Source organism: Syzygium oleosum, unplaced genomic scaffold, assembly GCF_021117445.2.
Source record: "Syzygium oleosum isolate NSW1041296 unplaced genomic scaffold, Sole_v2.1 Sole_v2.48, whole genome shotgun sequence".
Classification (NCBI taxonomy): Eukaryota; Viridiplantae; Streptophyta; class Magnoliopsida; order Myrtales; family Myrtaceae; genus Syzygium; species Syzygium oleosum.
In genome coordinates this window covers 542,541-563,152 of record NW_026607532.1, presented here as the reverse complement: position 1 = coordinate 563,152, position 20,612 = coordinate 542,541, and the positions used below count along the sequence as shown (strand labels likewise).

Below are 20,612 nucleotides of genomic sequence, written 5' to 3'. Positions count from 1 at the left end.
TAAATTGCTTTGTTAAATGACACGCGACAATTGAATGATGTGCCGATTTTATGTTTTACCCTCCGTTTGTCACATGTATAGCAGTTTGTGATTTTCTTTGGTATTAATCCAATTTAATGGAAACTGACGGAGGGTAAATTTGTTGCAAATGTACTGGTTTGGGATTTTTAGTGTTCAAAATATTAGTTTGGGGTAAATTTATCACAAGTACATCAATTTGGGATTTTTTGTGGTTAAAAAATTAGTTTGGGGTAAAATTATCACAGGTGTACCAATTAGGGATTTTTCGTGGTATTAACCCAAATGTAAATTAGGCAAGAGAAATGAAGGAGGAGGATTAGCCTCAGATTAGTGTGGGGTATGACCTATGTTGACTTGAACTGAATTGATGGATTTACAGCAAATTAGGTTTTTGTCTAAATTGTGAGCATATACAGATTCATTCCATCGATTTGATTTAAGAGCATGTTGTTGCCTACAAAAGGGTGTCTCGTATCTAGGTTTCGGGTCCTAGATTTTCTAAGGTGGCTTCCAATTTATTTTTATTAGAGTAAGATGCTTTAACACCTAACTAGCTTAGGTCATTCATGACATGATCCCTCGAGCTTTTCATTGGATGAGAAATCTCATTATACTATTCGGGAGTCGATATAGTAACACCATCACTGGCTGTTAAGATTGTCACTTCATTGAAATACTTTGTGTCACTTCACTTTACAAATGTTATCTAAGGACGAGTTTTTCTCCAAATCTTACATAGGATAATTACTTTGTAGTTGTCGCAAAATCGATAGCCATTGTAGCATGTGGAATAAGTGGATTGGAATATTGGAAATTATGCGTTGTGAAGAGAAAATAAAAGAGACAATCATGACCCCATAAAAAGAAGAAGAAGAAGTTTGTGTATGAACAGGGCGTACGCCTCTTCTGTTAATCTTAATCGTTAAATCTTATGAATTCTATACTAAACCTGAAAGGACACGTTAGTTTCGATGGACTCAAGAGACATGCATCTTATCCATGCAACGACATTTTCAAATCACAACAATGAAACCGAGAACTTACCAAACATACAAAGAAAGCAATAAACATAGTCATTTTCTATTGAAAAAGGTCATCGAAATTGCCAAATATTAGGATTCATTCTGGAAAAATAAAACTTCCAATCAAAGAGTAGCAAATGGTCCCCTAGACTATGGATTTTTGTACCATTTCCTGATCCTTCCGTGGTTCACATAAGCTCTCTCACATATTCATTTTTCTTTCATAGAAGTAAAATGCTTTGAAAAGGCAAAAGTGCCCCCACAAAAAACAGAAAAACAGAATATTTGCTACATATCGGTGGAGATGGGGTTTTTACCCGGTTCTCCAACACTCTATTTATTCTGCTAGTAACTGAATTTTAGAACGTGTATTTACTCCACCGAATTCTCCAATCACAAGAGCCCATTGTACGAGTGAGACGTTTGGTCCAAAACAGGGTCAGCATTGATTAACATGTCCCAACTGAAGTCTTCATCGTTCCAAAGACACAAACTGTCGTTGCCGTTGCTATTTTCGCCGAAATCGCCACGAGTCCAGTCCATGAACGGCAACTGCAGGTCCTCAAATATGTTGTTGTCCTCCAACGAAGATGATGGTGAAGTCGAATACGAAGAAGATGACGAAGAAGAAGAAGGGACTAAGATCTCAGATGGGTCGATGAGTGGGACATCATCTGAGCAGAGGAAGCTGTTGATGGCCTCCATTGCATCATCAAACGTGCTTCTTTCTTCTTCTTTTGACTCCATCACGGTCGATGGCGACTCGAGATCGACCTTGTTGGGATCTGTCTGGGATGAAGAATCATTGGTGGATGATGATAAGGTTGGTTCTTGATCAGTTGATTCTTGGTGATGGGTCTGGGTTGTTTGGGGGGGTTGTTGATCGGTTGTGTTGTTGCTGGTGACTAATGGCTTGTGAGTGAGAGGATCAATGCCCATCTTCTTGAGCTTCTTCTTGATGTGAGTGTTCCAGTGATTCTTGATCTCATTGTCTGTTCTTCCTGGGAGCTGAGAGGCTATTTTTGACCATCTGTTATAGCACAGCAAGAATTGACCCACGAACATCAGTTTGCGAAATAGCCGCACTTTCAAAATTATTTCAACTTTATTTTTTTCTCAAATTAACATGATGGAAGATAGGAAAAGTCAATTAGCACTGTTTATACTGTTGTTTTTAAGCGGACTAGATTGATTATTTCATAGATGATGTTACATGGGACAAAATCGTAAATCCATATATCAGAAAACTTTACTTGAGCCTTTACATTGAAAAAGAGAGAGACGATTAATATCCTAATTGAGACATGTTTGCTCAGAGTAGCCTCATTGGATCAGATTTATGATTGAATAAGAAAATAATATTTCGTGTACCATATATATGTCTATATCTAAAAGTATCGAAATTATCGGTGGTCCCATCAAATTTGAACAACCCAGTTTCAGGGTCTAGATGTAAACCGGACTGCATCCAATACATTTTTGCAATTCAACTAAGCGATGGTACTTGGAGAAAAAGAGAACCGGTAATAATTCGAGAGAGAGAGAGAGAGAGAGAGAGAGAGAGAGAGAGAGAGCTGTGAAAAAGAAGAGGAAGCATGGCACGAGAAAGCGAGCTTTTTTGGGTGAACAGATAAAAGCAAGGCAATGATGACCTGTTGCCTAGTTGCGCATGGAGATCAATGACCATCTTCTCTTCATACTCGGATAAAAGCCCTCTCTTCAAGTCTGGCCTCAGGTAATTGGTCCATCTCAGCCTGCAACTCTTTCCACACCTCAGCAGTCCTGCAAATGTTCCCCATCATCATCGTCGTCGTGATAACATTACATGTTCTCTCATTTCTTTCCCACGAATAATGCATTAAAAATAATTTAAATTTCATAAACGTCCATTTTTATTCGATTCTCTCTTTTACTCATTTATGAAACAAACACTTCGCTTTGAGTCTGTGAAAATTGGGTTAGAAAGAAGGAAAAAAGAAGAAAATCTGAAGGAGGTGAAAAGCTTTAAGCCAATATGAAAAGATAATGTTTAGATTGCGATGCAGAGAGAGAGAGAGAGAGAGAGAGAGAGAGAGAGAGAGAGAGAGAGAGAGAGAGAGAGAGAGAGAGAGAGAGAGAGAGACCAGCAAGCTTGGGAACAGCTCGCCAACAGCATTGGCCATGGGTGAGGATGAAGTTGATGAGCTTCTTGTCCTCTTCAGCTGTCCATGGCCCTTTCTTTAACCCAACTTTATCACAGCATGGTTGTCTTCCCATTCTTTGGCACTCCCTCACCCTTTTTCTCTGCGATCACCCACCAAAAACCGAAAACAAGAAAACAAGAGACAAAGCTTTATTCTCTCTTTGTCGAGATATTCTCTCACCAACCCCTCCTCACCTCACCCTTTTGTTTCTATGCAACTCGAAGCAATACTTGAAAAGCCAGGCCACCAAGAAAAACTAGCAAACACACTCAGAGAGATCCCCCGCACACAGAGAGAGAGAGAGAGAGAGAGAGAGAGAGAGAGAGAGAGCAACACAACAGGATAGAATACATGGGGCACCAACCCCTTTATATACAATCAAACTGACTCTCTAGATGGACACGACTTGGTGCTCATCATTGTTAAATTTTCTATTTCGGTTTTGTTTTTTTGTTCTGGGCCTTTTCATGAGCCCTGCATTTTCCTTTTCGTTTTATATTTCTTTTCCTTCTGCGAGTGGGAAGTGTATAATTGTGACTTTGGGGACTTGTCACTAACTCAGCCAAGGGCGACGCGTAAGGAGAGCTCCGCGACGTCCACTTCAGAAAGCGCCACCTCACCCCATTCATTGCTGCAGTTTCAAGTGTGCGCGGGCGTGTCTGAGAAGCTGACTCCCCTCCTCACATCGCACCTCCCACTCATCCCATCTCCACAGGAGATCTTGTTGTATTGCTTCCCCAAGTTATTATTCTTTATTTTTTGTGCATTCAAACATCGTGGATCATTCTCTAAACATTTGTCACATTGCAGTATCAATGCTAAAGTTTACAAAAGGTGCATAGTTCCCAGTAGTTTGAGCTTATCCATATTTTCTTGTTTTGTTGCATAAACATGTTCTTTGCATATCTCATTTCAAGACAACTAGGAGAGTGACTACTCATCTACAGTAGCATTCGATCCGCTTGACGGCTGTGATTTCATGATATTCCTCTTGGAAATTATGACTTTATAGTTAAGGCACAGAGTTCGATAAGAAAGGGAGGAGAAAGAGAGAGACTCGGATTTTAATTTTCATTTCGATCTACAATAATGATCTAATATAGATTTTCTCAGCATAAGCGATTATATATCGTTATACATACACGAAAATTTGGTCACGTCACGTTAGAGAAAATGTTACAAAAATCCCATGGTAGGATTGTTTTTGTATCGATCCTATCATTTATCATAACGAGATGAGTCTAGCTTTCTCTTACAAGTTTCGGAAATTAGATCTAACCAAATGGTTCAATCAGATAAGGTATGGTCTCCGGTCCAGTTTTCATACTCCCTAGGAGATCGAACGAGTGAGTTAAGATAAAAAGCAGCGTTTGGTTGTCGGTGTTGTCCTTTAGAAATGAAGGGTTTCCGAGATCTCCTTCGACATTTCAGGGTGTTCCATCAAAATGAAAGGAATGTTGACAAGGGTTAGTTAGATCTGAAGGCACTTTGCTCTGACTTCTTTCATTTGTCTCGTGCCTTTTGAGAGGGCCAAATGCCATTTCGGTGCTCGCTTCACTTAAATTGGCTGACTTTGGCCTTTAACTTTGACTTCAGCCATATTCTTGTAAGTCCTCAAGTTCTACCGAATTTTGTGGACTGGCAGGGAAATTACAAGGAAATTAGCAGAAAAATTTCGAGGATTAATGAGAAGGTGGGGTAACTTAACTTAACACGAGTTCTGGATACTATTTGCAATAACATAAAGGAGAAATTGTTCAATCATTCCTAAATTCATTTACCAATTCAGTCCTAAACTTTTCAATTTTGTCAATTTAGTCCTTAATTATTGCACGAAATTTCAATATAATCTCTCCGGCTAATTTTAGTTGGAAATTGCTGATGTAGCGGTGTGCCACTTAAGACGGCCGGCGAAAATTGGGTCACTGATTTTTGGCGAAATTTGACCGAAAGGACTATATTGGAATTTTGTGCAAAAATTTAGGACTAAAGTAAATTAGCATCCTTACAATAGATTTGAGACTGATTGGGTAATTTATCCAAATTCTTGGCAAATTGAGATAATTTTGTTAAATTGAGGTAGTCAATTGAGGAAAATAAAGAAGCAAGGAAAATGGAGATAAATTCCAAACATTAAGAGCAAAATCTAGTTACTCCTTCGTATAGAGATCGAATCTCCACTCCTTTCTAGCGACCATATGCAGTTGAAGGGTTTTGTTCTTTCCTCTCTTTGTCGGCAAACCCTCTCATCTCCCAAAAACTTTTATCTTTTTTGAAGCTCTCCTGTAGGCTTTCATATTCGGTTTCTCAAGTTGAGAGCCTACTTAATATTTAGTTTTCTTTTTCTTTGCTTTGATTGTCTTTTCTTTTCTCTTCCTATCTATTTTGGGAGTTTGTGTGTGTGAATGAATTTCTGTAGCTGATCTTGAGTGAGCGTGGAGACCAATTCGACCATTTGTCAAGTCGACAGCCATTGAGGAGGATGTTCGTGACGTGACTCCACAACCTTTTCGAGATTAAGCCGCTCTTCTCTCTCAATTTAGATTAAGGTCTAGATTTGGGAGTTCTACTCTCCCGAACTAGATCTAAATATAGATTTGACAGTTTCTTACAAGTTTTTGCTCAATCTGTTGGTGTCTTTGCACGACGATGGTGATGAGAACATTTGAACTTAGATGCGCACCGCAAGCCGTTGCAAATGGAATATGAGACCTCGATGTGTGCTCATTACTGAATCTGGTGATCAGCCGTCAAATGTTTATAGTGGTAGATCCGTCCTTCATGGATGAGAGTGTGCTTTTAACTGTAGACTGTGATTTGTTATTTATGTCCTAGCATTTCCTTTGTTCCGCAGTTATTGAAGATTTATTAGGTTTGAAAGTCTTCTATGTAATTCTCGAGTATTATTATTATGAGAAATGAATGAAATCTTTCTTTCAATAAAAAAAAAATGCGGTTGAAGACAAAATCAGACAGCTTGAGGACGTATGACATTTTCCTCTGGACAAAAAGACCGAAGTGCGCTCGCAAAATGTCAATGATAAGGATCAATTGCATACAATGCCAACAAAAAAAATTCAAACTTAGTTTTGGTTTATATGCAAGTCCATCCGGTCAATATTCTTTATTTGCCTATTCAATTAGGATTTTGTTAAAAAAAATATCCCCAGACACTTGTGAAGCAACTAAATTAGAAAACACTGCAATTTTCATGCTTCGCGAAACATAAATAATTTGGAAAATATTTTCTGTGAAAAATGAATGATTTGGAAATCATTTTTCTAAAAATAATTGCTTGTATCGCTTAAAAAAAAGGACGAAAAATATTTTTATCGATCACAAATTTTTTTTAGATATAAATTGTTTTTGGTAAGGAAAATATTTTGTATCGACTAATTATCTCAAGCGATTTTTTTTAGGATAAAATTTTCCAAATTATTCATTCTCCGCAAAACAAACAGTGTCCCAACACACTGATTAGTGACATGTACAATCAATACTTTACAAATTGAGTATTTCCTCAATAAGAAGCATCTTGGTGCACTACTTCACAAGACTCTCTAAATCAATATATGCTTGAACTCACAATGACAAATGTTGCTAGCTCTTTAATACTTGTTTAAGATACATAAATCTTGCTAGAGTTTTCCGGTGTTCCATAAATCGGTTAGGATTTGCTATATAGATTAATATTATAGGATGGTCCAAAGGAAAGCTCAAGTTCATGCTCATTATCATAGCTAGTTAATTAGGGATAATTGTCTGAAAAGTTCTAAGCCTATTGTATGGCGGCTAATTTAGTCCCACACCTTTCAATTGTATTAATTTAGTTCTAAGCCTTTTGACAATTTGCCAATGTTATTATTCTGATCAATTTTGGCAAGAAATCATTGATATGACTACCAACCGTCCTACATGACTCGGTCAGCACTGATATAGATAATTTTTTTTAATTTTTACATAAATTTAATTTAATTTATTTTCTTTTTTCTTTTGTACTGTTAAGGGCTAAGGCCCGGCAACCCCCACCGGCCCTTAATAATAAAAAGAAAGAAAAGATTGTATTGTGCTGTTTCTGGTCTTGGCGAGTGTGTGGACAACTAGTTTCTCTGCAAATACTTTTAGCGAGGCTATTGCTATGTCAAATCATTCAATACATCAATCGCCAAATGAAACATTGAACTTACGCGAGCGCGGGTTCGATCATCGGACAATCTCAAGGACAATGTCTTTAGTTACACCATTAGTCATCTGAAGTGACAATGCGTGGATGTGATGCACGACGGGTCGTTTGGTGGAAAACAATCTCAACCCCCAAGTCCTCTTCTTTCGTAGAAAAAGGAACACAGGTTCGTGTTGAGATTGAGAAGATTAGGGATAGGAGAATCACATCAACGGCCGACTCGAGTTTACTTTTTGTCTCCTGCCTATAATGTAGGCTCTAGCAGCACTTACACTTTCTGCAACCTGCAGCTGCTGTCTCTGTTGTCGTTCTTTCTTTGAAGAATGATCGTAATCCATCGTTCTGGGAAGCCACACGCGAGACAGCAATAATTTCTGGATTTGTATAATGGTCATGAGGAATTTAATATATTAGCCAGCTGCGTCATGCTCTATAGCTTTAACTTTGACCAGCTTAGAGAAGTCGACTCCGGTAAAATCTTCTTTGTGTTTCTTTTTCACTTTTTTCTTTTGGGGGAGTAGATGCACCGTCGGTGGAGATTTGCTTTCTTTGACAACAGATACAATTAATTAACGTCATCGTCGTTGAAGTATCTACGTCGCTGGATTATGAGATTTATATACTCTTTATATACATGCGATCTTCCTCCACCTATCAGTTAAGCTTTGAATCGAATTTTCTAATAATCAAATTTCTATACGTGAAGCCAATCAAGTCTTTACACGCGTCATGAGATCAGTGGTGTTGGCGTAAAATCAACTTCTCACTGATGATAAAACCTAATCGTTAGCTTCCCAAGGAACAGAAGCTCGGAAGCTCTTGTCAGGCAGCAATTGAGAGTCACGAAACTAGAAACATGCGTCTGTTGTTAGGCAACGATCGAGTATCAAGAAATCAAAATAACCCGCTTGCCGTCACATAAGAAAAGACTAAGTGGAAATTTGATAAATAAACCAAAAGTCCCATTTGGACGAGATCAGACAATGAGTTAGGTAGTTCCTATATAGGAGGACCCAAATACTAATTTATTTCTTCCCTTTCATTTTCCATATTTGGGTAGAACCGACCCTGGTAAGCTTGAGCTCCGAAATTTTGGAAGCTCTTCTCGCCTTTCCTGCATGGACATGAAAATTTTCTCGATACCGCGTGAAGAACAGCTGCCATGCACTATGTGCGTTGAGATTCGCACAAAATTGACCACCATTGTTCAACCGTCATTTTCTACATCAATCCAATAGAAAAGATTAAAAGAGGGCGTAGAATAGAAAAAGATTGACCAACAAGGCTCCCAACATCATTACTAGCTTCACAACCACTTCACTTTAACCCCTCTCTCTCTCTATCTCTCTGGGATAAAAGAACAATTTGTTGATGTAAAGAGTAGATATTATTAACTGCTTCCCTTGAATATACGAGCCGACCCTATATCCTATTGAGTGCGTGATCTTCCAGGAAAAGTTTGGTACGTCTCCTTTGATCAAAATTATAATAATGTTGCAGCCCTTAATCGTCTTCGACTTGTCGAGCACACGTGCATGGACGGCGGTGGCAATTTGCCAAGTGGGTTGCGTCGATCCACCCTACTTTGAAAGTCCAAAACATCGTCCTAAATCAACTTAAATGCAAAGAATGCTGAATAGTATGCAGCAGCTTCATCGTGTTTTCCAAAGCCTATCGTCGCAAGCAAAGACCGATCTTGGTAAATATCAAAACACACGAATCAGGTTTCATGTGCATGAACAAAAGAATGCTTAGTCCACAAGTGTTGTTTCGAGTCAAAGGAAGTGATAATTTTGGTTGCCGTGTGATACAGATACTGGCGTCAACTGGGTAAAAGTAAATTATGCAGAAAAACAAAGAGAAGCTTCTCACGTTACTGTTGAACAATGAAAAAACAAGGTGGTGGCTCTAGGCTCTTCCTTGTCTCTTTTGCGAGTGGGAAAGGAATCATTGGCACCCCCTTATTTCAGTCTTCACGGCGGAGTTTGATTGGTCATTGTTCTTCGCATTTCACTATGCTAAGAAAGGCATAGTGACAAATTGTTTTCCGCAGAAATCTTTGTTTTTGTCTGCTAAAGCAGGTAAACCTTTGAAGAGAACTTTCCAAGTCTACGCTCGGCTTATCTTTTCATATGTTTTTTTCTCTCTTAACTTCTAGATAAGCGAAGGACGAGGCCCATTCTACTTTTCCCGGGAGCCCCACAAGATTTTCCCAGATGGATGACCCTGTTGACTCCAAGGGGAAGATGATCGTCTTCCCCATGAGGCCATCGTGACGAGGGCATGTCGTAAGCGTTCCTTGGTTGCAAATAATTGTTCATGGGGGTCAGGATGTGATCCATCTGTCCGTTATCCATCTGTCTATTGTGAGTGTATATTAGGAGAACGATCGATCTCTTGTGAATTAGAGTCATATATATCACTCTCGGAGATAATATTTAACATTATGGAGGAGCCTGTCGTAATATATACGTATTCGTAGTCAAGCTTGGTGGCTTACAAACATGAAGTGATGCATTACTAAAGATACGATCCATTGTTTGGGATCAACGTTTGAGTACTCCTTTTGAAAGCTTTGCTAATATGAATTCAAGATTATTTGAACAAATAAGTTCGAGGCATGGATTGTTGTGATGTGGAAGGCTGCCTAGCCGTTCCAACGCATTGTTACGAAGGGATAATAGCTTGAGATTCCTTCGCGGATCATTTGGTAATTCGGAGTGAAAATAAATAGATATAAAAGAGAATAAAAATAGCAATAAGTAACTATAGAACCCCGTTACTCATTTGAATTTCACTAAGTGCGTGCAAACTGTTATGCGTCAAGGTCATCCCCCGTCCAAAGATTTGGACTAAACTGACTTATGGCACTTGCAAGTTTTCCATGATTTTCAGGTAGCTCAGTCTCTGCATTTGCGTCGCTAAGTCATCAAAAAGTGATAAACTTACAATGAGCACCCTTTAGTTCGTTATTCAGAAATTAATCCGTTACGTGCATCTTCGTAACATGTAAACCACACACCCATGCACTCAACATAGCTTACATGATCATATAGATCAGTGTGACAGCTTAAAGAGAAAATTCATTGGACCTCCCATCAATTTTACCAGGACGCTTACCGGCCATCTAAGCAAAACGCCGACGTCAATCCTGATGGGTTATATCCGAAACAGAATTAGAACAATTACACAGGTAATAGAAAAATTGACACATGAGTTTACCCAGGTTCACCCTAGAAAAGGGCTACGTCCTGTAAAGGGATTCCACTATGATATTTAGGTTTCACAACCACAGCAATTCATTACAATTATCTCTCATATGAGTACAAAATATATAGGACTTAAAATGGGCCTAAAGCCCAAATTTATCCAAATCCCTTTGATCCCACAATAAACGGGTCAACAAACCCGATATTGTTTCGGGGGCCCCCGAGCCCCCATCCGCTCACCGGAGAGCGAAGCCCCCGCCCGTTGTCCGGACAGCGGGACCCCCGACATTCCATCCGTAGGGTTCACATGTCGTCGGTTCATACTTCGATTTTCCTAAGCTCACGTGGGCATGCCTGGTATGAGAAATAAGGATCCCCGAAGTATTCACCAATTCCAACAAATTCGAGCACAACTCTCTGTGTTTGTCCTTTTTCCTTTTGTACATAAAGAAAGCCAATGAAGGACCTTCTTCTAGATAGGCATCTTCTACAAGACTTTCTCGTGCAATATTTTGTCCGCTACACACTACCCGTGTGCTTCAGAGTCAGGACAAGCAACTTGGACGACTGAGAAAAAGCTTGGCCTGACAAAAGCCAAAAAATTAGTTTCTTTTGTTTCATCTGAAAATTACCAGAGTTCTTCGTACTTAATTATATCAAGTAACAGTTGACCAAAAAAAATTATATCGAGTAACACGGACCGGAGTTTAAATATTTTAAAGTTTAGAAACGGATTTCCTCATAGGTTGTTTTGGTTGATTATTCTGTTATATAGTGATTGGCTAAATCCATAACATCAAAATCATAATCGTCATATGAGATACTTCTGCGTCCGAGCTCTCAAACTGAGGCTGAGAACTCGAATTCCAGCAACACTAACTTTCTTGAGGTTATTGTCAAGGCCCTCTTGCCGAGGAATCAACTCCTTGCGATGGTCCCTTGCCTACATTCTTTATATATATGTCGTCTCTCTCTACATATAAGCTTAAATTTTATATGCTCTTTATTTACATTTGGTCTCGCTCATTCAATACTTGAAAAGTTTAGTGAAAATCAGTGACTCTCGATCCCCATTGGTTTCCTTGACATCCCAAATTCAAAATCATAAGGGTGCCATATACACACTCCTGAATTTTGGGCCACCTGTTATTGACTTTTGGGCTTATGACATGCAATTGAAAGTGGTGGTTTTATTGGACTTACAGTTGTGGGCTAATGGGTCGGATGTTTATCCCAATGCACGATCCATGCTGTCAAAATGGCCGTGAACCAGCAAAAGGATACTGAGAACCAGTGGTGATGCTGCCATGTACGGTTGTTTTGGTTGCTAGTGAAAATGTTGCCAAAGCAAAAAAAGTTGTACTACATTGCTTGAGTTCAAAATTCATGATGCAACCAGTCGTGATGGTGAGACATTGCATTCTAACTTTTGGCTCAATTATTCTCCACAGACTTATTTAAGTCATTGTGTCCGAGTACATTGAATAGGATTCCATCCTTCGGGTGACAGACATGATTACCAAGATTACTCTTAGTGGAAGTAGCCTGAAGTTCGTATACTCTATATTAATATATAAATGTGTTGATGTAGTATTTTCAAATGTCAAAAATGAACTTTTCGTCACTTCAACACAAATTAGATAAGTGATAAATTATGTTTTTATTTAATATTAAACACCTCAACTCATGAAAATATACAAATAATTGGTACATTTTTAGGTTGCTTTAAGACCAATGAAACGCACTATTAAAACCTCTTTCCTTAGTATGAAACCCTTATTTTAATTTTCCGTGAAAAATAAACAATAATATTTTGATTATTTTAGATGCGTTTCCCACTGTAAAAGAATTCCAGGTAAAAAAGAGATTTTGAAAATACGAAGAAAAAATTAGGAAATTTTAGACGAAAATACTTGTGCATGTTAAAATAGAGATAATGACATAATTGGTCCTGAACTTTGCCTCAATATGCAATGTCATGCCTGAACTTTTAATTTGTTCAATATAGCTTCTCAATTTTTGGTTTATATTCAATGTAGTCCCTAAACTATATGAAAATATTTAATGTTGTCCCTGAAATTGAATTAACGGAATGACAATATTAAACATTTTCATATAATCTAAGAACTAAATTGAACATGTACCAAAAATTTAGAGACTACAATGAACAAATCTAAAATTCGAGGACAACATTGCATATTTGAGCTAAAGTTTAGGGACCACATTGAATAAATTAAAATTTTAAGGATCACATTGTATATGGATCCAAAATTCAGGGACCATTTATATTATTTTCTCTATTAAAATATTTTGAGCTCTTAGTGAAAAGAGACATGACAAATGTAGTATTAAAATCAAAATCGAAAAAGACAAAACTCAAATCTACAGCGGAGCTGGCAACCTTATCTTTTAAATCTTTATGTCTATTTTCCTTTGCTATAACTTTTATTTGAAATAAATATATTTCACAGGCTAAATCCAAAAAAAAAAAAAACGACTTTATATTCTCTTGACAAAAGTAACCATAATTTTCATTTACCCAAAAAGCCTGAACTTATTCCCTTGCCATAAAATTAATACACTTTTAAAATTGACCAAGTAAACATGAACTTTTGCTTGAGGTACATATAAGGGTAAAGCACTGCTTTGATACGAGTCGTGCTAGCGGTACCAATTTAAACAAACTCTGAATATTAGAAATGACCTCCATAGGGATCAAGGTCGGTTAATGAGACGATGGCGTATAAGCTTCATTGTCAAGAGAGAAATGACATGAATCACTAGTTAAGGCCCCTAAATGATCTCTCACTGACGAAGGAGGTAGAGGTGCTGAGACAACCAGGAGGTTTGTCTAGTACCAGTCACCCTTCAAAGAGTGTGTCATAACTCACTTTTAAAGTGCTCTTGCACTGAAGATGATCGAGGCTAATTGATCTGTTGAACTTGTAGGATGTAAAAGTGCATCGGTAAGATAGCTTTTTGCCTTAAGGGAAGCACCCATGACAGTGGTAGTGGACGAAACGAAAGCGAAAATGTTGACTTTTGTAACACAATTATCGATGAAAATTCAATGCACGCCCTCGCCGGTCACTGGGCAAGGGCTCCGAAGCTTCACCGCCGCTGGCGACCCTCGCCGGCTATTGCCGACAGCCCAGCGACCTCTGTTGGCCCTTCTAGGAAGATGAATAGTAGAAAGAAAGAAAATAAAAAGCACAAAATTCAGAAAATTTGAAAAAATAGTCCACGCCAGTGTCGACCATCCATGTAAGACGGTTGGCAGCTGCATAAGCGATATTCGGTCAAAATTGGTAAGGGCTACATTGGAAATTTATTAAAAAAATCAAGACTTAATTGGTCACCGTATGATAGATTTATAATAGTTTCGACAATAATTTTGTTGACACCTAAATTTTAACTAGTCATTTAGGAACAATTGCATTGAAAATTAGGGATTGATTTTTCAACCCCTAAACAAAAAAATATAATTAGATGGCATTGCATATAGATATTAGGAGCATTCCATTAATAGTCAATTAGGCCCATATAGTTTGCATATTTATCGGACCGACGGCGAATGGACCCGAGCGAATGGTTTCGAGCTTAAATCAAGCTAATTGAACTAAGCCCGCGAGAACTAGAAAGGTTGGCAAAAGCCCATGCTATGACCGAAAGTTTGATGGACTTAGAAAATTCTTCCCCACGGTATGGTCAGATAAATGAAAGGAAAGAATAGCATGCAGGGCACGTATCGTCTTCACACATATCTTTGATTTATGGGCACAAGTGGATGAATGATGCAAAGAATAAAAGAAAATATTTGGCTGAGCTGGAGCTGTGCAGACCAAGGGAATAAAAGGAAGAGCAACTGGGAAAGAAATATTCACGTGCGGGCATATATTATTTGAGCAATATATCTTTCTCAAAACAAGAAAGAGTATACTGTCAAGGAGCTTCACGTGTCCATATGTGGAGGAAGAATGGGAAAGAACAAAATATAATATATTTTTAAGAGGAAAGAAGATTAACTACCTTTATTCTGAAGGCCTAAGTCGTCCCTGCATATAAAAGAAGACTTATTAGAGACAAGGGGGATGGGGGCTTTCTTTTGGGGATCTGATCACACACAAACACAGAGAGAAAACAAGAGAAAAAAGAGAGAAGATGGGTGCCCGCGGCAAGCTCCTCCTGGTCACGCCTTACTCCCGCACCTCCGCCGCTTGACGCTGACATCAGCCAGTCGTGAGCCTCATCGGTGATCCTTTGCTGCTTTGTGCTGTCCTTGCTCCACGACATTCGCTCCACCGTGGACGCCTGCACCCAACCGAGACGCTCCCATCCCGAAGCCCTGTTGACGACCAGCTGCTCCAATCCGACGATTCCCTTCACTGTTGCTGCTGTTCATGAGTCGTCTAAATCGTGGAGATCCCCGCTGCACTTCCAGGCCACGACGTAGCTTTGCATTGTTACGGAGCAGCAAACCCAGCGAGTCACCGCGGCTGCCGGACCTTCTTTTCACGATCTTGGAATTTTCTTTTATTGCAGGATGGTTTGGGTCTTGCTGGGTGTCCAATAAATTTTCTTGCAGCACCGTGAGCAACACTCATCACGGTTCCCCCCGACTTGCCACCGAAAGAAGTCCACGCTGCAAGATTTTCCTTTCTTGGCCGAGAACCACCGAACCAGTAAGCTTCACACCGCCAGGCCACGCAGACAACAACGTCGAAGAAAAAGTCAAAGAGGGAGCCAAGTGGTGGAAGTTGATTGAAGGACTTTGACTACAGTTCAAAAGAAGAGCACGTTCTATGCACTAAAGGAAGATTCCAAAAGGGCACATCTCCACTACAAAGCCATCCCCCCAGCTTGCGGCCAGTCTTGCACGACGCTGTTGTTCCTGCTGTCTCGAGCGCCCACGCCATTGTCGCCGTCCCGACGTGAGCCGCGGACTATCCCGCCGTTGACGTCGCCGCTCCTCGTAGCGACACCGCTATCGCCGCTGGTCCGCTGCCGTCGGCCACCATACGTCCCGCAGTCCCGATCCGCCGGTGATTCAAATTTGGAAATATCCACAAATTAGGTAAGATTCTCATCTATATTCTTAGAATATTCAATTTCCTAATCTTTCGGGTGTTTGAATATTTCGTGAATATTGTGTGATTGATTAGATACCTTAGGATAATATTTGCGACATCCGCAATATTCGAAAATACCCAAAATTAGGAATCATTCCTAATTTGGCAACGTATCTAGACGACTATCCGATCTTATCCCTAAGGTATGATACGCGGCGATATGGAAAATCGTTATCTTATCCATAATCATTCGGATACGATAATAGATTTTATTTGCTTTCTAAATTTAAACAATCAACTTTCTGTCGATATCTATAACTCTATAGATATGACCCTTAGTTTGATTTCTTTGCCTTATCTGAATTTGAAGAATCTTGCGGATTACGTGGATTGTTTGGATATGATTGTTATCTTCGTTTGATTGTTTTCCTTTTAAATAAAGAAAATAAAAAAAAACATGTTAGTTAGGATTCAAATTAGAAATTTTGCATGCTTAGCGAATCCTTAATATATCCAAAAGAATAAGATAATTATTTGATTTAAATTGGGATTTAGAGTAGCATATTTCCTAGTTTAAATTATAGATTGTTTTAATCTTAGTGGATTATTTAGGATATTTAATAATTTCGAATTTTAATAAAAATCCCAAAAAAAGAATCACTTTAGGATAGATCAAATCATTTTCTCTAGGATAGATTGCATGTTAATTTGAGTAATTTTTAATTCCGAATTTCACTTGAAAATACCAAAAATAAATCATTTGTCCGTCATTAGAATTAGGTCACGTCGTCGCATGACATATAGTTTGCATGTTAGGCTACATTAATCGCATGTTATTTTTGCACGTCATTGCATATAGGTTAGTTTGCATTTTAATAAAGCGCAAATCCTAAAGAACATCTTGAGTGCCTTGCTTTGTCAATTAGAAATCATATTAGGATTGTCTGTATGATTTTCTACTAACAATGCAGATGCTTGCATTGCATTAAGGTATGTCATTCTCCTAATCTTGCAATTTATTTATTGCTTTCTTGGGTGTTAAATTGGTGGTTTGCGCACCCGCATGAACACATCACATGTTAGTGATTAGGTAATAAAATGGATCCAAACTGCATGCATAAACATTTTTTGAAAAGAAAAGGTACCGAAAGGGCGTTAGATTAGATCTAGCGTAACCAAGTCCCCGAGCTTAGAATCTTTGATTCGTAAGAATAAAACATATCTCCCTATGTTTTATTTAGGTTTCTAATCGACCTACCACCAATAGATTAGTGGCGACTCCAAGCATGAAAACTTTTGCATGTTAAAAACTTAAACCCTAAGTTGCGAATTGGTAGGGCTTGGGAGGGCCCGAGTTAAGCTTAGACTTAACAATCCATTAGCCTGAGAAAATTTTAGGTCGCGACAAATTCCTATTTAGTCTCAGTAACTTTCAAGCGGATTAGCTATTTCTCATTTTAAATTTCCTAACGCACGCTCCATTTCACGTTCTCAGTTCTATATATAGTTCTGTTTTTTTTGGGTCAAATGTTCTATATATAGTTCAAGAAGAATGTTTTCGGACCAAAGCGGTAGGAATAGGATATGTAAATTGTTAATTAATCTAATCTAACCCCAATAAGAAGCACGTACTGTTGTTCCTCTATATAACCACATTTTGCTTTGAGGATAACCATGAAAGACATTGGTAGGTGTAACCAGTTTTTCCATCGAATTATCAAAAGCTACTTAACGATGTAGAAATTGTGAAGGCATTACCGGTCTCGTAACGTGCCAGGTAATAGCCAGAGATTAATGGGTAATTAACTGAAAGAAGATGACTAAACAAACAAGAAAAGGTTAATTTGTGCAGTTCAGCTGCTCTAATTCAGCTCCTCAGGGCGGAAGATTGAGCTCTCGGATGATTTCTTTATGAGATCGTAAATGTCACTGCTCAATCTGCAACGAAGATGAGAAAAAATGGTCATTCTTATTATAGTTACTGTACAATTACTTTGCAGTGAAAAAAATAAAAGTTCTTCCACTATCATAATCTAAGATATTCATAATAGTGTAGAGAAGATTTAATAAGCAAAACCCTTGTCACCTGTCTTTGCGCTTCTCCAAGAATCGCACCAAGGTTGCTCGGCGAGCTTGAGGCACAGCTGCATCACAAGTATTTCTACAGTAATTAGGTCCATTTCCTATAACGTAGTAAAACCAACTGCGATCGATTAATTTCGAGAACATACTGCCTCGTGGGTACATTGCACGGGGACGATGAATGTTGTCAGCAACTTCAAGATGTTGTCGTGCTCGGCTTGCGGACGATGTGGTCGGCTGGTCTTTTGCCATAGACATTATGAGCTCAGCCTGAATCGGAGTTATCACAAACATATTCAGCCGCCCAAAAAGATTTTTTTTTTAGAAATGAACAAAAAGAGAGGAAAATCTTTTAATAGATAGAATATAGCTCAGAGAGTGACCTTCTGGGGAGTGATATCACTGTACATATAAACACCATCTCCGTAAAAGATGGTGAGCTGTGCGGGTCTTTGTGACGACATTGCTTCACTCCTACATATGTGGATCAATCATTCGACATTCTTAGAATGTTATTTGCAATATCCCGATAGTAACTAAAGGTTTATAATTTAGACAGCCATTTTATATGATACTGTCCCAATCATTAGGAACAGTCGCGATCCCATGTAGCTACATACCTGATTTCAGGTGTCTGAGCTAGGGAGCCTTTGGCCAATACATCTGTGGTCTGAGTATGAGAAATGAAGGGCGGTTCCACAGATGAAATCCCACCAAGAGCTGGACCATGGACTTCTTTGGGAAAAGGGAACTTCAACGCTGCATCATGGTTTCCCTGCACAATCAAAAGAATGAAAGAAATTCAGAAGATGGGGCAACTTTCGTGGTCCCATTAGACCCTCACTTTTTCCTCGTTAGTTTGCAATACCCCCTTTCTCTTTACTCTTCTAGTAAATTCCAGGAATTCTATTCCGTATACGATGCATAGCTTGTTTAATGACAATCGGTGTAAACTAAACTCCATATACGCAGGCTAAGCGGATGAAACACATCCGTAAATGCGGATAGCAGCTAGTAGGAAAATTTAAGAAACCGATAGAATCACAAAGCGGCAAAACGTAATCACCAACCATTCATTAATTTAACATTAGAAGGGTTTCAAACATAGTGTAAAAGAGGAGGAAAAATGGGAAAGCAAACCTCGAGGAAAGGTGGGGGCTTGCGGTTGAAATCAAAGGCGTAAGGGTTGGATGTGGGCAAAAATAGGGGACGATCATGACCCACAAGCTGGAGTTGAGCTGCTTCAAGAGTCATTTGTTGGGGAGTCCGGTTTGTGACCTGTTTCCACCGTCTGGCTTGCTCCACTGTACATGATTTACCCAAAAAATCCAAAGTGAGACAAAAGGACAAATCCCATGTCATGAGTCTAACTAGAAAAGGAAATTTTTATTCTATTCGCAGTCGATATTTTGACATGACTGAAATCACTTTTCAGCAAGTTGTACTCCCATGTGCGAATATCTAGACCATATACGGAATGAAGTATCCATTTATGGCTTGAAGTATATAAAAACCCTTTGATCGGTAGATGGTACACGTGGCATGGCAAATGCGCTAATGTTAAAAGCATTCATATTCGTATAATAAATGCCTCTGTCCATTAGCTAGCCAAAGGTCCTAGTGAGGCCGTGGTGTCCCGAGATGCGAAATTATATATATCAGAATAAGCGTAGTAAGTTTGAAATTTCTGGTCTTCTTCGGTCTCGCAATAATATCAACTCAAACTTGAATTATTGCTAGCACGATTTGTAATAAACACCATTTTCACTCGGAACAAAAGTACAGTACCATATACAGAAAAAACCTAATCACACTCGCAAGAAGCAGAAGTAGTCACGCTTAAAAGAAACACGTGAACCAGTTAAGTGAACCAGCGGGATTTGAAGTTGGAGCTCCGAAAGCAACAGTGGAGGAAGTAACATCTGAGCATCAGTCACTACACTACATCGCATTATTACATAACACGTCTAATTGTACCTTGTAGATAGTTAATCCCTGGAATTCGCTGCTTGTGAAGTTATCATGCTCCATGTGATTCTATGGATCTTTTTACAGAAGCTACTTGCAGTAACATGTCGTGTGGAGAGAGAGAGAGAGCGCGCTAATTTAGTTTGGAACTATGAGCAACGAACGAACCTGATGGATCTTATGTTTTCTGTCGCCCCTGAGTTCACAAATTACAAATGCAACGACCATTTTCCGTCAACAACATATGGAATTCAAAGAGACGACAATTCTGGTCTCGACAAATTCAGCTTTTTCAGAAGTTAACAGGGGAGAGAATCAATAGTTTAATTAAGTAAAGCGAGACCAGAACCAGAGTTGGGAGCAATCAGTGGTAAGTAGGTACCTGAATTGATGCGTGACGCACTCTCTTTCTTCTTCTTCTTCCCAGCTCGTGGATTTTCCTGCCATTCCAACCCCAGAAAGTCCTCCATTACAGACACCCCCTCAAAACAGGCCCGACAGCAAAAGCAAGCAAAGATAAGAAGTTATATGAGGTTGGTGTTGTGGGTTGGTCGCCGTCGTCGCGTCGTAGGAGGAGGAGGAGGAGGAGGAGAGGCAGTGATATTTTTGCCGTGTTTGTGCAAGAAAATGTGTTAAAGCTTTTTGTTCCAAAAGCACGTGGTGATTGCTGACCGGTTAGTCCCGGTTGGGCTCCCTTGATGCGCAGCAGTTGGCGCGTGCACTTCATCTCCCCCCGATTCATCGAGTCAGAGAAGGAACTGCCGAGGACTTTCGGATCCACATTGTATAAACGTCATCAGCGGGTAATTGAGGATAAAGAAAAAAGGAAAATAACACAAACAGTCTTTGAACTTTAGTTCAATATGTAATTTGAT

The 20,612-nt window shown here is 39.1% G+C and overlaps 2 protein-coding genes across 2 annotated transcripts; both read right to left on the bottom strand.

Annotated features, from left to right (window-relative positions):
- Positions 1 to 1,123: 1,123 nt before the first annotated feature.
- LOC115681458 (transcription factor MYB20-like) lies at positions 1,124 to 3,545 on the bottom strand. Its single transcript, XM_030605414.2, has 3 exons — positions 3,167 to 3,545; positions 2,696 to 2,825; positions 1,124 to 2,073 (listed from the first exon to the last, which is right to left on the bottom strand). Exons 1-3 carry the CDS (start codon positions 3,297 to 3,299, stop codon positions 1,437 to 1,439), a joined length of 900 nt encoding a protein of 299 aa, XP_030461274.2. The 5' UTR covers positions 3,300 to 3,545; the 3' UTR covers positions 1,124 to 1,436.
- Positions 3,546 to 17,359: 13,814 nt separating this feature from the next.
- Positions 17,360 to 20,368, bottom strand: LOC115681334 (protein TIFY 10A-like). Its single transcript, XM_030605246.2, has 7 exons — positions 20,120 to 20,368; positions 18,910 to 19,073; positions 18,390 to 18,544; positions 18,153 to 18,243; positions 17,919 to 18,039; positions 17,774 to 17,831; positions 17,360 to 17,625 (listed from the first exon to the last, which is right to left on the bottom strand). The coding sequence occupies exons 1-7, from the start codon at positions 20,205 to 20,207 to the stop codon at positions 17,550 to 17,552; spliced, it is 753 nt and encodes a 250-aa protein (XP_030461106.2). The 5' UTR covers positions 20,208 to 20,368; the 3' UTR covers positions 17,360 to 17,549.
- Between the last annotated feature and the right edge of the window lie 244 nt (positions 20,369 to 20,612).